The sequence below is a fragment of the Panthera onca genome, chromosome C2 (assembly GCF_046562875.1).
Source record: "Panthera onca isolate mPanOnc1 chromosome C2, mPanOnc1 haplotype 2, whole genome shotgun sequence".
Taxonomy (NCBI): domain Eukaryota; kingdom Metazoa; phylum Chordata; class Mammalia; order Carnivora; family Felidae; genus Panthera; species Panthera onca.
In genome coordinates this window covers 83,939,873-83,954,202 of record NC_138347.1, presented here as the reverse complement: position 1 = coordinate 83,954,202, position 14,330 = coordinate 83,939,873, and the positions used below count along the sequence as shown (strand labels likewise).

Below are 14,330 nucleotides of genomic sequence, written 5' to 3'. Positions count from 1 at the left end.
TATTTGAGTAATACAAACCCCTCCTTAAAAATCATACCAAATCAAAAAACAAAAAAATTTCTGATTATAAAAGTATTTCACACTCCTTACAGAAAAAATTCAGAAAATGATGAAAGTATACATTAAGAAAAGAAAACCACCAAAACCACCCATGATCTCATAGCCATTTTTAATATTTCAATCTAATTACTTACAGGCTATTTTCTCTGCTGAAATATCTTTCTCATGGTTGAACTCATACTAGACATATTTTGTAACTTGCTTTTTTACTTAATATTATACCATGAGCTTTTATTTCTGTTATTAAAAATTCTTTGGAAATATTATTTTTCATGGGTGTGCAATTTATTTAACCAATCCCTTATTGCTAATGATTTAGGCCTTTCCATACTTTTATCATTATAAATAATACTGAAATGAACATCTTTATTCACATTTGAAACATTTTCTTAGGATAATTTCCCAAAAGAATTATTGACGCAAAGACTTAGTATTTTAGATGGTTCCTGATGCATATTATTGCCAATTTGTTTTCAGGAAGCATTGCCTTCATCTTGAGGCAAGGTCCTAAGAAATAAGATAACTCAGATTCATATAACAATTTAATGGCACAAATGAGATTCCAAGTCTCCAATTGCCCATGGCTTCCTTTTCTTCTAGTGGTTCCCCAAAGCAACCTCCCAAGGTTTTCGTTAAAAAAAATAATCTGGTCTTTACCCTGAAATATTCTGATTCACTAGAACTGGGATGAAGTTCACGTATCTATTTTCAACAAGCACCTGACAATTTTGATTAGAAGCCAGGTTTGGGGATCCCTGAACTACAGTGTCTTCTGGGCATAAAGTGATAATGTAATTCTTGAACAAATTAGGCTCAAATATTAGATTATTCAAGATTGTCAATGGATCCTGGGAAACTAGAATTCTCTTGAGGTCAGTCCTCTAAAATAGTCATGGGCACTGTCAGGTGTCTAAATCCTCAGAGTATGGACCACAAAATAAATCCTGTAGCCAAACTAAACCAAAGGAACAAAACAATCCGTGCACAAAGTGAAGGAAGTCTTCCTTTCCCCCATCTTTGAAATGCAAGCTCATAAACAGAAGAAGCTTTTATTTTGTTATGTCATAATAAGACAAATGGGCTGAGACACTATTTGTGTTTCTGGCTAAGGCTCTAGATCTGAGACTCTGTAATATGTGCATGTTTGCATGTGTGACTGCCTTTGTAAGTAGGCCTAAGTGAGGTTACAAATGTCCCTCTCTCATCCCAGCCTCTACACACACATTACCACCCTATTATTTTATCCTCTTCATCCAGTCCCAACTGCCTTAGGCACCCCGTGCTTTCATGAAAATGCTGGTATGGCTGCTCTGAGGTGTCTGCCTGCTCATGTGGTTGAATTCCCTGGTCTCAGGTCCCTAAGGAGAGAAAGGATACATCTACTTGCTGAAAGGCAACACAAAGAGAGCAAAATCAGACTGATTAGATGGAAAAGGAAATTCATCCAGGGTTGTACAATTTCATACCAAAAGCAAGCACACATCATATTTTGTCTGGTTTTTCCCATGTCTTTCAATATGTGAAAAACTAATTTGAATACTGAAATGAAGACTGGCTTACACTGGGTGACCCCTCACCCCACAAAGCAAATCCTAAGACAAGGATCTGGGCATAGAGTTTATTGAGGAGGTGATCCCAGAAAACATAGTGAAGGAGTGGGGGAAGATGAGAACGTGATAACTAGAGAGCCAATGTATCAAGGGGGGCACTTCTGTGAGCAAGAAGGTCTGGATCCTCTGAGATACTATGTGGTACATATCTCAGAATTGTCCCACTGAGGGGGGTGCAGAAGCTGGGGTATTTATCTATCAATTCCCATCAGTCAATAGTTGGTCACTCCTGGGGCATTAACTTTCCAGCACTCCTTACCTGCCCCTCTTCAGTGACCAGAGAGATCAATAAGGTAGATTCAGGAAGCTTTGGACATGCTCAGGAATTGTCTGCAGTGACCTGCAGGTAGGTGGCAGAGGGGACATGGATGTGACACACAGCCTCTGCTACAGAGACCTTCCCAAAATTTTGCATAAAATAATTGCCTTTTCCCTGTGACTTTGACACGAAATACTTGAACAATTTAAATTACTTTTATAATAACATCACAAAAATGAATATTTACAGCTATTCGTGTCAATGATGCTTTTATGGAGCTCCACTTGTCCCTTCGTCGGTCAATAACAATGATGAATCCAATGCTGGCAGCCTCCACACTGCAAAAAAAAAAGGGTGGTCAGTATCAGAGACCTGGTGAGACACATGGGTTCTGGGTGGCTCCCTCAGTAGTACATTCTACAGCCTCTGGCACTCCTGGCTCATGTGTAAACATACGCATTGTCCTTCCCTAACAAAGGAACCAACTTCCTCTCCTTAACTCAGCCTGGCAGCCTTAACAAAACAGAAACACTTGGCATCTCAGACCCTCTCAAGGGCTCTGTTTATGGTTGGCGAGTGTCTGAAATACCCAAGGAGCATATGTGCTCATACCAGAAGGAACATGCACGTCAGTTAGGCATCACATGTCCCAGTGTATGCTGAGGACTTCAAGGTTGAGCTCTGCTGTCTTTCCAACTCCCAAAACTGACATTCATGGAGCTATCAATATGCTTCCATAGGAGTCAGTCCTAGAGGTATTCAGAAATAATGCATGTCTATGGGAAAAACCACCCCCTTCCAATGCCCGGTTATACACAGTCAGCAAATTATATCCACTGACAAATTATATCTTCACTAAGAACCAAAGGATGCTGTTTGGCCCCTCCTAAGTCCCCACAAAATTCTTTTAAGCTGAAGTCCCAAAAATGAAAACATGTTTCTTCTCTCTCCTTTGGAAGGAACTATGATATACAGGAAAGAGCAAAGGATTGGATTCTAGTAGCTCAAATCCTAGTGCTGCCACTTATCAGCACTGTGACATTGGAGAAATCCTCTAACCTCTCTAAAACTCAGTTTCCCTCTCTGTAAAATGGAAATAACACCATCAATAATGAAGTCATTAAAAGCATAAATTCTGAAGCCACACTGCCTAGGTTTGAAGCTTGAATTCCAGCATTTATATATTGTGTATGGGGATGGAGAGAAGAGTTACTTAGCCTATATAGTTTCTAAAATGTCCCATTTGTAAAGTAAGAACAAAAATAGTACCTATTTGTATGGCCAATGTGAGGATTAAATGAGTATATATAACAAAAATATATAAAAGGCTCAAAATAATGCCTGGTACTTAGCATATATACATTGTATTTATACTAATATTATGATTATTTCTTATGTGTTTGTCATGGTGATGAAAAGAGATCAAGTACATGAAAAGTAGGTGGTCTCTAGTAAACCTTTAATAACTTCTTAATATTGGGTAAACAATGAGCTTTACCCTAAAAAAGTGCCTGTATGTGAATAAGGCAGAAGATCTAAGCAAATACTGTAAGAAAACACAAGTTTTCTTGTGTTTTATCACAGTTCCACTATGACCCAGGTTCTCCCACTGGGAACATTTCCCAGGACACAGTACGAGGAGGGGTGTTCTCACTGTGTAAAAGAGGCAGAGACTGGCGATTATGGAAGCAAAAGTAGCCAGAACTTGAGGAAGGTGGCTGCAAAGAAGGAAAGTCTCAGAGAGGGAACCCCAGAAATCTTCATGGAAGTTCTCCTTTAATGCTTGGCCAACTCCGAGGCCCCACTGTTTCAGGCAAGATTCCAGGAGGCTGACAGAGAACAACAACTACACATGTGAGAACTGATGAAAAGTTACAAAGTTTAAATAGTTCTGGAGAAAGATAATTGGCATTGGGCCCAACAAGAATAGACAGAATTTGATGAGCACTCTGGGCCTTCAGTTGAAACCCTAGAAAGGCCATACTCTAGGATAAAGGAAACATCATAGGAATTGTGATTAAGGCTACACTCTAGGAGTAAGGACAAAGCAGAAATGGACTGGCCCCCAAGAAAACCTAAAACCAGGCCTCAAAAAGATCAAGGTGATCTACCAGTAATTTAACTTTCTGACAGACTGAAACTCAATGCTCTCTGTAAATAGATACACTTCTACAACATATCATCTACAATATCCAGGGTAAATTAAAAAATTAATAGAAGTCCAAAAAAACAAGAAGAAAACAATAATTAAGAGATAAAATGGTCAAGAACTATAGACTCAAAGATATTCCTGGTTTTAGCAGACAACAACTTTAAAATAATTATGATCAATATGTTAAGAAAAGTAATTATGACCCATACACTTAGACAAAATGGATTAAAAGATGCATTATTTCAGCTGAGAATCAGAAACTATAATAATCAAATGAACTTCCTAAAATTACAAAACACCAGGGGCACCTGGGTGGCTCAGTCAGTTAAGAGTCCGACTTCAGCTCAGGTCATGATCTTGTGGATCGTGGGTTCAAGCCCCGCATCAGGCTCTGTGCTGACAGCTCAGAGCCTGGAGCCTGCTTCAGATTCTCTGTCTCCCCCTCTCTCTCTGCCCCTCCCCCACCTTTCTCTCTCTCAAAAATAAATAAACATTTAAAAAATTACAAAACACCAATATTTGAAATTAAGAACTCATTGGATTTGTTTAACAGCAGCTTGAACACAGCACAAGACAAGATAGGTGAAACTGAAAACATCACTGAAAGTACTCAAACCGAAGCACAGAGAGGGGGAAAAGAGGAAAGAATATAATGTAATAGAATGTAAAAGAGAAGTAGAACATGAACAGAAACAATATTTTAAAAAAATAACAGTGAAGAGTTTTCCATATCTGATCAAAGGCATCAACTCACAGATTCAAGCAGCTCTTCTAATACCAAGCAAAATAAATACAAAGAAAACTTCATCCAGGCATATCAGAGCCGAGTGGCTCAAAATTAAAGATAAGAAGAAACCCAGCATTTGGTGAAAAAAAAATGTTAACTCCAGAAGATTAATGTTAAAAATTATCACTGACTTTTCAACAAAAATTACAGAAGCTACAATCAAAAGGAATGTTATCTTTAGAGGAGTAACCTGAAAAAAAACAACCCATTTATCATCCTACACCAACTGAAAATTCATCTTATTTTTTTATTTTTTATTTGTTTGGGTTTTTTTTCATATATATAATTTATTGTCAAGTTAGCTAACAGAGTATACAGTGTTCTCTTGGCTTTGGGAGTAGATTCCCATGATTCATCACTTACATACCATACCTAGTGCTCATCCCAACAAGTGCCCTCCTCAATGCCCAGCACCCATTATCCTCTCCCCCCTCTGCCCTCCCCATCACCCCTCAGTTTGTTCTCTGAATTTAAGAATCTCTTATGGTTTGTTTCCCTCTGTTTCTAACTATTTTTTTTCCTTCCCTTTCCCCGTGGTCTTCTGTTAAGTTTTTCAAATTCCATATGTGAATGAGAACATATGATACCTGTCTTTCTCTGACTGACTTATTTCATTTAGCATAATACCCTCCAGTTCCATCCACATTGTTGCAAATGGCAAGAGTTCTTTTTCGTTGCCAAGTAGTATTCCAGTGTGTGTGTGTGTGTATGTGTGTGTGTGTGTGTGTGTGTGTGTGTGTGTGTGTGTATTACACCACATCTTCTTTATCCATTTTTTTCAATATATGAAATTTATTGTCAAATTTGTTTCCATACAACACCCAGTGCTCATCCCAAAAGGTGCCCTCCTCAATACCCATCACCCACCCTCCCCTCCCTCCCACCCCCATCAACCTTCAGTTTGTTCTCAGTTTTTAAGAGTCTCTTATGCTTTGGCTCCCTCCCACTCTAACCTCTTTTTTTTTTCCTTCCCCTCCCCCATGGGTTTCTGTTAAGATTCTCAGGATCCACATAAGAGTGAACACATATGGTATCTGTCTTTCTCTGTATGGCTTATTTCACTTAGCATCACACTCTCCAGTTCCATCCACATTGCTACAAAGGGCCATATTTCGTTCTTTCTCATTGCCATGTAGTATTCCATTGTGTATATAAACCACAATTTCTTTATCCATTCATCAGTTGATGGACATTTAGGCTCTTTCCATAATTTGGCTATTGTTGAGAGTGCTGCTATAAACATTGGGGTACAAGTGCCCCTATGCATCAGCACTCCTGTATCCCTTGGGTAAATTCCTACCAGTGCTATTGCTGGGTCATAGGGTAGGTCTATTTTTAATTTTCTGAGGAACCTCCACACTGTTTTCCAGAGTGGCTGCACCAATTTGCATTCCCACCAACAGTGTAAGAGGGTTCCCGTTTCTCCACATCCTCGCCAGCATCTATAGTCTCCTGATTTGTTCATTTTGGCCACTCTGACTGGCGTGAGGTGATATCTGAGTGTGGTTTTGATTTGTATTTTCCTGATAAGGAGCGACGTTGAACATCTTTTCATGTGCCTGTTGGCCAACCGGATGTCTTCTTTAGAGAAGTGTCTATTCATGTTTTCTGCCCATTTCTTCACTGGGTTATTTGTTTTTCGGGTGTGGAGTTTGATGAGCTCTTTATAGATTTTGGATACTAGCCCTTTGTCTGGTATGTCATTTGTAAATATCTTTTCCCATTCCGTTGGTTGCCTTTTAGTTTTGTTGGTTGTTTCCTTTGCTGTGAAGAAGCTCTTTATCTTCATAAGGTCCCAGTAATTCATTTTTCCTTTTAATTCCCTTGCCTTTGGGGATGTGTCGAGTAAGAGATTGCTACGGCTGAGGTCAGAGAGGTCTTTCCTGCTTTCTCCTCTAAGGTTTTAATGGTTTCCTGTCTCACATTCAGGTCCTTTATCCATTTTGAGTTTATTTTTGTGAATGGTGTGAGAAAGTGGTCTAGTTTCAACCTTCTGCATGTTGCTGTCCAGTTCTCCCAGCACCATTTGTTAAAGAGACCGTCCTTTTTCCATTGGATGTTCTTTCCTGCTTTGTCAAAGATTAGTTGGCCATACGTTTGTGGGTCTAGTTCTGGGGTTTCTATTCTATTCCATTGGTCTATGTGTCTGTTTTTGTGCCAATACCATGCTGTCTTGATGATGACAGCTTTGTAGTAGAGGCTAAAGTCTGGGATTGTGATGCCTCCTGCTTTGGTCTTCTTCTTCAAAATTACTTTGGCTATTTGGGGCCTTTTGTGGTTCCAAATGAATTTTAGGATTGCTTGTTCTAGTTTCGAGAAGAATGCTGGTGCAATTTTGATTGGGATTGCATTGAATGTGTAGATAGCTTTGGGTAGTATTGACATTTTGACAGTATTTATTCTTCCAATCCATGAGCAGGGAATGTCTTTCCATTTCTTTATATCTGCTTCAATTACCTTCATAAGCTTTCTATAGTTTTCAGCATACAGATCTTTTACATCTTTGGTTAGATTTATTCCTAGGTAAATCCATTTTTAAAAATGAAGGTGGAATAAGGACATTTCCAAATAACCAAAGCTGAGAGAATTTATTGCCAGTAGACATTCACTTCAAGAAACGTTAAAGGAGGGGCGCTTGGGTGGCTCAGTCGGTTAAGCAGCCGACTTCGGCTCAGGTCATGATCTCGCGGTCCGTGAGTTCGAGCCCCGCGTTGGGCTCTGTGCTGACAGCTCAGAACCTGGAGCCTGCTTCAGATTCTGTGTCTCCCTCTCTCTGACCCTCCCCCGTTCATGCTCTGTCTCTCCCTGTCTCAAAAATAAATAAACGTTAAGAAAAAAAGAAACGTTAAAGGATGTTCTCAAGGCTGAATAAAGTTGGAAGCATGAAAGTGGAAGAAAAATAAACAGCCTAAAAAGGAGTTTCAGCTTCTGATTAGTAAGACGTGTATTCTTATTAAAAAAATTTACTAGAGAGTATAATGCTAAGTGAAATAAATCAGTCAGAGAAAGACAAATACCATGACTTCACTCATATGTGGAATTTAAGAAACAAGACAAATGAGCAAAGGGGGAGAAAAAAAGAGAGAGGCAAACCAAGAAACAGATTCTTAACTGTAGAGAACACACTGATGGTTACCAGAGGGGGGACGGAGATACAGGAAATAGGTGATGGGGATTAAGAAGGGCACTTGTTGTGATGAGCACAGGGTGATGTATGGACATGTTGAATCACTCTATTGTACACCTGAAACCAATATTACACTGTATGTGAACTTTTCTGGAATTTGAATAAAAACTTAAAAAAAAAAACCTTCATGGAAGCTGGCTGGGCAGAGGTTAGGAGCTATACCATGAATGCTGAGTCCTCTTCAGTTTAGTTACTTTTCTTTATTGCCCAAAACATTGATTGTAACACTGAGGTTTACTGACATTTAACGGGATGCAGGGTGACAATAGGTGTCTATAAAGCAGTTGATGCAACAACAACAAACTGGCTAAATTAAAAACTTCTATTTGTCCTTAAAGATGTAGCGAACTCTGAAGACAAAGAAAACTTCCATAGTGAGCAGATACTAGAAGAGGCTTTCATTTGAAGTGGTGGTTGCTTATTCTGATAATAGGTAAATAAACGTCCCTGAAAGGAAACAATCCCACACAGTAACCTAAATCTGCAAAAGGAATGAAGAGCATTCTAAACATTACATATGTGGACAAATATTATCAACTGTGTTTTTTATTTTCACTAAAAGACTATTGCCTATTAAAAGTGAAAACAATATTTAAGTATTATTAAATACATTACATATGTAAAAAGTTACATACTGTAACACTAGAGAAACCATTGCTTAAAATTCAATCTATTGGATTGGATTTTAATCTACTGGAGACTAAATGGAATACTGAAAATATCTGAATAATTCAAAAGAGAGCAGGTGCTGTAGACTAAATGTGTCCTTCCAAAATTCTTATGAAGTTGTAACTCACAATATGACTATAGTTAGAGATGGGGCCTGCAAGAAGGTAATAAAGGTTAAATAAGGTCATAAAGGTTGATAGGATTAGTGCCCTCCTAAGAACCTTGATTTTGGACTTCTAGCCTCCAGATTTGTGAGAAAACAAATTTTGTTATTTCAGTCATCCAGTCTATGGTAAACTGTTATGGTAGCCAGAGCAGACGAACATAGCGGTAAAGGAGAAATAAAGAACAAGCCACAAATGGCACAAATAGCAAGGTGGTAGATTTAAATCCAACGAATCTCAATAATCACATTAGGTGGAAATGGTCTATATTACTCCACTGAAAAGGCATAGAGTGTTAGAATAAAAATACTTGATTAGAAGAGAATGATTATGCTTTAAACATGGGAACAGTCATAGAAAGAAAAAGTATGATAAAAGATATACCATGCAATTACTAATTATAAGAAAGCCAGTTCAACACAAGGAGTATTGGCAGAGACATGTGATTTACACTGAACATGTGTCAGTTCATCAGGAAGACATAACAATCCTAAAAGTGTACATATACAGTAACATTGCTTCAAAACACATTAATTTGAAATTAATAAAGCTAAAAAAAAAATAGATAAGTTCCATAAAGTTAGAGACTTCTGTCTTAGTAACTAAAAGCCAGTAAGGACACAGACTTGACCTTGAAGAGCTCAACATTCAACAACTGCAGAACAATCATTCTTCTCCAATACACACAGGACATTTATCAAAATACTTCACTATCCTAGGCCATAAAGCAAATTTCAACATATCTTTAAATGACTGCAATTGTACAGGGCGTATTTCTGATCACTGTGGAATTAAAATGGAACTCTGTTATTTTTCTGCTTTCTATTTCATTTAGCTTTTTGGTGGGGGAGGGGTTTCTTTCACAATATCCTTCCTTCTCTTTTCTTTGGGTTTAATTGTAATTATTTTTTTTTTTAATTTCTCAAGGTGGAAGATCAGACCATTGATTTAAAACCTTCCTCTCTTCTAATAAAAATGTTTATAACTAAAGCTTTATATCACTTACATTTTGATATACTGTTTTGTTATTATTTAGTGATAATGTTTTCTAATTTCCTTTCTGATTTATTCTTTGGTCCACAGATATTTTAGAGAGGGTTGCTCAACTTCCAAATAGTTTGCAATTTTTCTAATCACTGGTGATAAAAGTGAAAATAGTGGTTTTCTTTTTTTATTATTTTATTTTTTTAAATATAATGTATTTTCAAGTTAGCTAACATACATTGTATGCAGTGTGCTCTTGGTTTCAGGCGTAGATTCCCATGATTCATCACTTACATACAACACCCAGTGCTTATACCAACAAGTGCCCTCCTCAATGGCCATCACCCATTTTCCCCTTTCTCCCACCCCCCTCCCCATCAACCCTCAGTTTGTTCTCTGTATTTAAGAGTCTCTTATGGTTTGCCTCCCTCTCTGTTTGAAACTATTTTTCCCCTTCCCTTCCCCCATAACTTCCCCCATAAGTTTCTCAAGTTGCACATATGACTGAAAACATATTATATCTGTCTTTCTCTGACTGACCAATTTCACTTAGCATAATACCCTCCATTTCCACCCACACCGTTGCATATGGCATGATTTCATTCTTTTTCATTGCCAAGTAATATTCCATTGTATATATAAACCACATCTTCTTTATCCATTCATCTGTTGATGAACATTTGGGCTCTTTCCATAATTTGGCTATTGTTGAAAGCACTGCTATAAACATTGGAGTACATATGCCCCTATGAATCAGCACTCCTGTATCCTTTGGATAAATTCCTAGTAGTGCTATTGCTGGGTCATAGGGTAGTTCTATTTTTAATTTTTTGAGGAACTTCCACACTGTTTCCCAAAGCAGCTGCACAACTTTGCAAGAGGGTTCCTGTTTCTCCACACCCTCACCAGCATCTGTTGTTTCCTGAGTTGTTAATTTTAGCCACTCTGAACAGATGTGAGGTGGTATCTCAGTGTGGTTTTGATTTGTATTTCCCTGATGATGAGTGATGTTGAGCATCTTTTCATGTGTCTGTTGTCCATCTGGATGTCTTCTTTGGAAAAGTATCTATTCATATCTTCTGCCCATTTTTTCACTGGATTATTTGTTTTTCGGGTATTGAGTTTGGTAAGTTCTCTATAGATTTTGAATACTAACCCTTTATCTGATATGTCATTCACAAATATCTTCTCCCATTCTGTTGGTTGCCTTTTAGTTTTGTTGATTGTTTCTTTTGCAATTCAGAAGCTTTTTATCTTGATGAAGTCTCAATAGTTCATTTCTGCTTTTATTTCCCTTGCCTTCAGAGACGTGTTGAGTAAGAAGTTGCTATAGCTAAGGTCAAAGAGGTTGCTGTCTATTTTCTCCTCTAGGTTTTTGATGGTTTCCTGTCTCACATTGAGGTCTTTAATCCATTTTTAGTTTATTTTTTGTGTATGGGGTAAGAAAGTGGTCCAGTTTCATTCTTCTGCATGTTGCTGTCCAGTTCTCCCAGTACCATTTGCTAAAGAGACTATCTTTTTCCATTGGATACTCTTTCCTGCTTTGTCAAAGGTTAGTTGGCCATACATTTGTGGGTCCAATTCTCAGTTCTCTATTCTATTCCATTGGTCTGTGTGTCTGTTTTTGTGCCAACACCATACTGTCTTGATGATTACAGCTGTGTAGCAGAGGCTAAAGTCCAGGATTGTGATGCCTCCCACTCTGGCTTTCTTTTTCAACATTAGTTTGGCTATTCAGGGTCTTTTGTAATTCCTCACATATTTTAGGATTATTTGTTATTCAGCTACAATTTTAGATTTAGAGTCATTTGTTCTTCTTTCATTATAGTATAAAATGTACTGCAGTATAAGAAGGAAAAGCTGTTCCCTATACATGTGACTCCATGTACAGTATAAACACTGAAGATTTATGTTATAATTGTTTCAACCTGGGAGCTTGTGGTTACCTAGACAAGGAGAAATGCCTCACAAGACCAGCAACAGGACTGACAATTTCTGTGGTGTTTTCTTTTTTTTTTTAATTTTTATTTAATTTATTTTTTTTAATTTACATCCAAGTTAGTTAGCATATAGAACAACAATGATTTCAGGAGTCAATTCCTTAATGTTCCTTACCCATTTAGCCCATCCCCCCTCTCACACCCCTCCAGTAACCTTCTGTTTGTTCTCCATGTTTAAGAGTCTCTTATGTTTTGTCCCCCTCCCTGTTTTTATATTATTTTTTCTTCCCTTCCCTTATGTTCATCTGTTCTGTGTCTTAAAGTCCTCATATAAGTGAAGTCATGATATTTGTCTTTCTCTGACTAATTTCCCTTAGCATAATACCCTCTAGTTCCATCCACGTAGTTGCAAATAGCAAGATTTCATTCTTTTTAATTGCTGAGTAATACTGCATTGTATATACATACGACATCTTCTTTATCCTTTCATCCATTGATGGACATTTGGGCTCTTTCCATACTTTGGCTATTGTCAATAGTGCTGCTATAAACATTGGGGTGCATGCGTACCTTTGAAACAGCATACCTGTATCCCTTGGATAAACGCCTAGTAGTGCAATTGCTACTAGGGTCGTAGGGTATTTCTAGTTTTTAATTTTTTTGAGGAACCTCCATACTGTTTTCCAGAGTGGCTGCACCAGCTTACATTCCCACCAGCAATGTAAAAGAGATCCTCTTTCCCTGCATCCTTGCCAACATTGTTGTTGCCTGAGTTATTAATGTGAGCCGTTCTGACAGGTGTGATGTGGTATCTCACTGTGGTTTTGGTTTGTATTTCCCTGATAATGAGTGACTTTGAGCATCATTTCATGTGTCTGTTGGCCATCTGTATGTCTTCTTGAGAGAAGTGTCTGTTCATGTCTTTAGCCCATTTCTTCACTGGATTATTTGTTTTTTGGGTGCTGAGTTTGATAAGATATTTATAGATTTTGGATAATAACCCTTTATCTGATCTGTCGTTTGCAAATATCGTCTCCCATTCCACTGGTTGCCTTTAATTTTGCTGCTTGTTTCCCTAGCTGTGCAGAAGTTTATATCTTCATGAGGTCCCAATAGTTCATTTTTGCTTTTGTTTCTGTTGCCTCTGGAGACGTGTTGAATAAGAAGTTGCTGCAGCCAAGGTCAAAGAGGTTTTTGCCTGCTTTGTCCTTGAGGATTTTGATGGCTTTTCGCCTTGCATTTAGGTCCTTCATCCATTTTTAGCTTATTTTTGTGTATGGTGTAAGAAAGTGGTCCACGTTCATTCTTCTACATGTTGCTGTCCGGTTTTCCCAGCACCACTTGCTAAAGAGACTCTCTTTATTCCATTGGATAGCTTTCCTGCTTTGTCAAAGATTAGTTGGCCATACGTTTGTGGGTCCATTTCTGGGTTCTCTATTCTGTTCCATTGATCCAGGTGTCTGTTTTTGTGCCAGTACCATACTGTCTTGATGATTACAGCTTTGTAATATAGCTTGAAGTCCGGGATTGTGATGCCTCCTGCTTTGGTTTTCTTTTTCAACATTACTTTGGCTATTCAGAGTCTTTTCTGGCTCCAAACAAATTTTAGGATTGTTTGTTCTAGCTCTGTGAAGAATTCTGGTGTTATTTTGATAGGGATTGCACTGAATATGTAGATTGCTTTGGGTAAGTATTGACATTTTAACAATTTTTGTTCTTCCTATCCAGGAACATGGAATCTTTTCCCATTTTTTTGTGTCTTCTTCAATTTCATTCATAAGCTTTCTATAGTTCTCAGTGTATAGATTTTTCACCTCTTTAGTTAGATTTATTCCTAGGTACTTTATAGTTTTTGGTGCAATTGTAAATGGCATCAATTCCTTGGTTTCTCTTTCTGTTGCTTCATTGTTGGTGTATAGGAATGCAACCGTTTTCTGTGCATTGATTTTATATCCTGCCACTTCACTGAACTCATGGATAAGTTCTAGTAGTTTTTTTTTTGGTGGAATCTTTTGAGTTTTCCATATAGAGTATTATGTCATCTGAGAAGAGTGAAAGTTGGACCTCCTCCTGGGCGATTTGGATGCCTTTCATATATTTGTGTTGTCTGATGGCTTAGGCTAAGACTTCCAATACTATGTTGAATAACAGTGGCAAGAGTGGACATTCCTGTCTTGTTCCTGACGTTAGGGGGAAAGCTCTCAGTTTTTCCCCATTGAGGATAATACTAGCGTTGGGTCTTTCATATATGGCTTTTATGATCTCGAGGTATGCTCCTTCTATTCCTACTTTCTTGAGGGTTTTTTATCAAGAAAGGATGCCGTATTTTGTCAAATGCTTTCTCTGCATCTATTGAGAGGATCATGTGGTTCTTGTCCTTTCTTTTATTGATGTGATGAAGCACATCGATTGTTTTGTGGATATTGAACCAGCCCTGCATCCCAGGTATAAATCCCACTTGGTTGTGGAGAATAATTTTTTTAATGTATTGTTGGATCTGGTTGGCTAATATCTTGTT

At 37.9% G+C, this 14,330-nt stretch overlaps 1 protein-coding gene across 2 annotated transcripts in view; it reads right to left on the bottom strand.

Annotated features, from left to right (window-relative positions):
- The window catches only part of MCF2L2 (MCF.2 cell line derived transforming sequence-like 2), a 265,561-nt gene that overhangs the window by 177,436 nt on the left and 73,795 nt on the right, over positions 1-14,330 (bottom strand). For both annotated transcript variants that reach the window (XM_078453181.2, XM_078453182.2), the window contains exon 4: positions 2,177-2,267. In XM_078453181.2, coding sequence (XP_078309307.2) covers positions 2,177-2,267 — 91 coding nt within the window. The remainder of the gene's footprint in view (positions 1-2,176; positions 2,268-14,330) is intronic.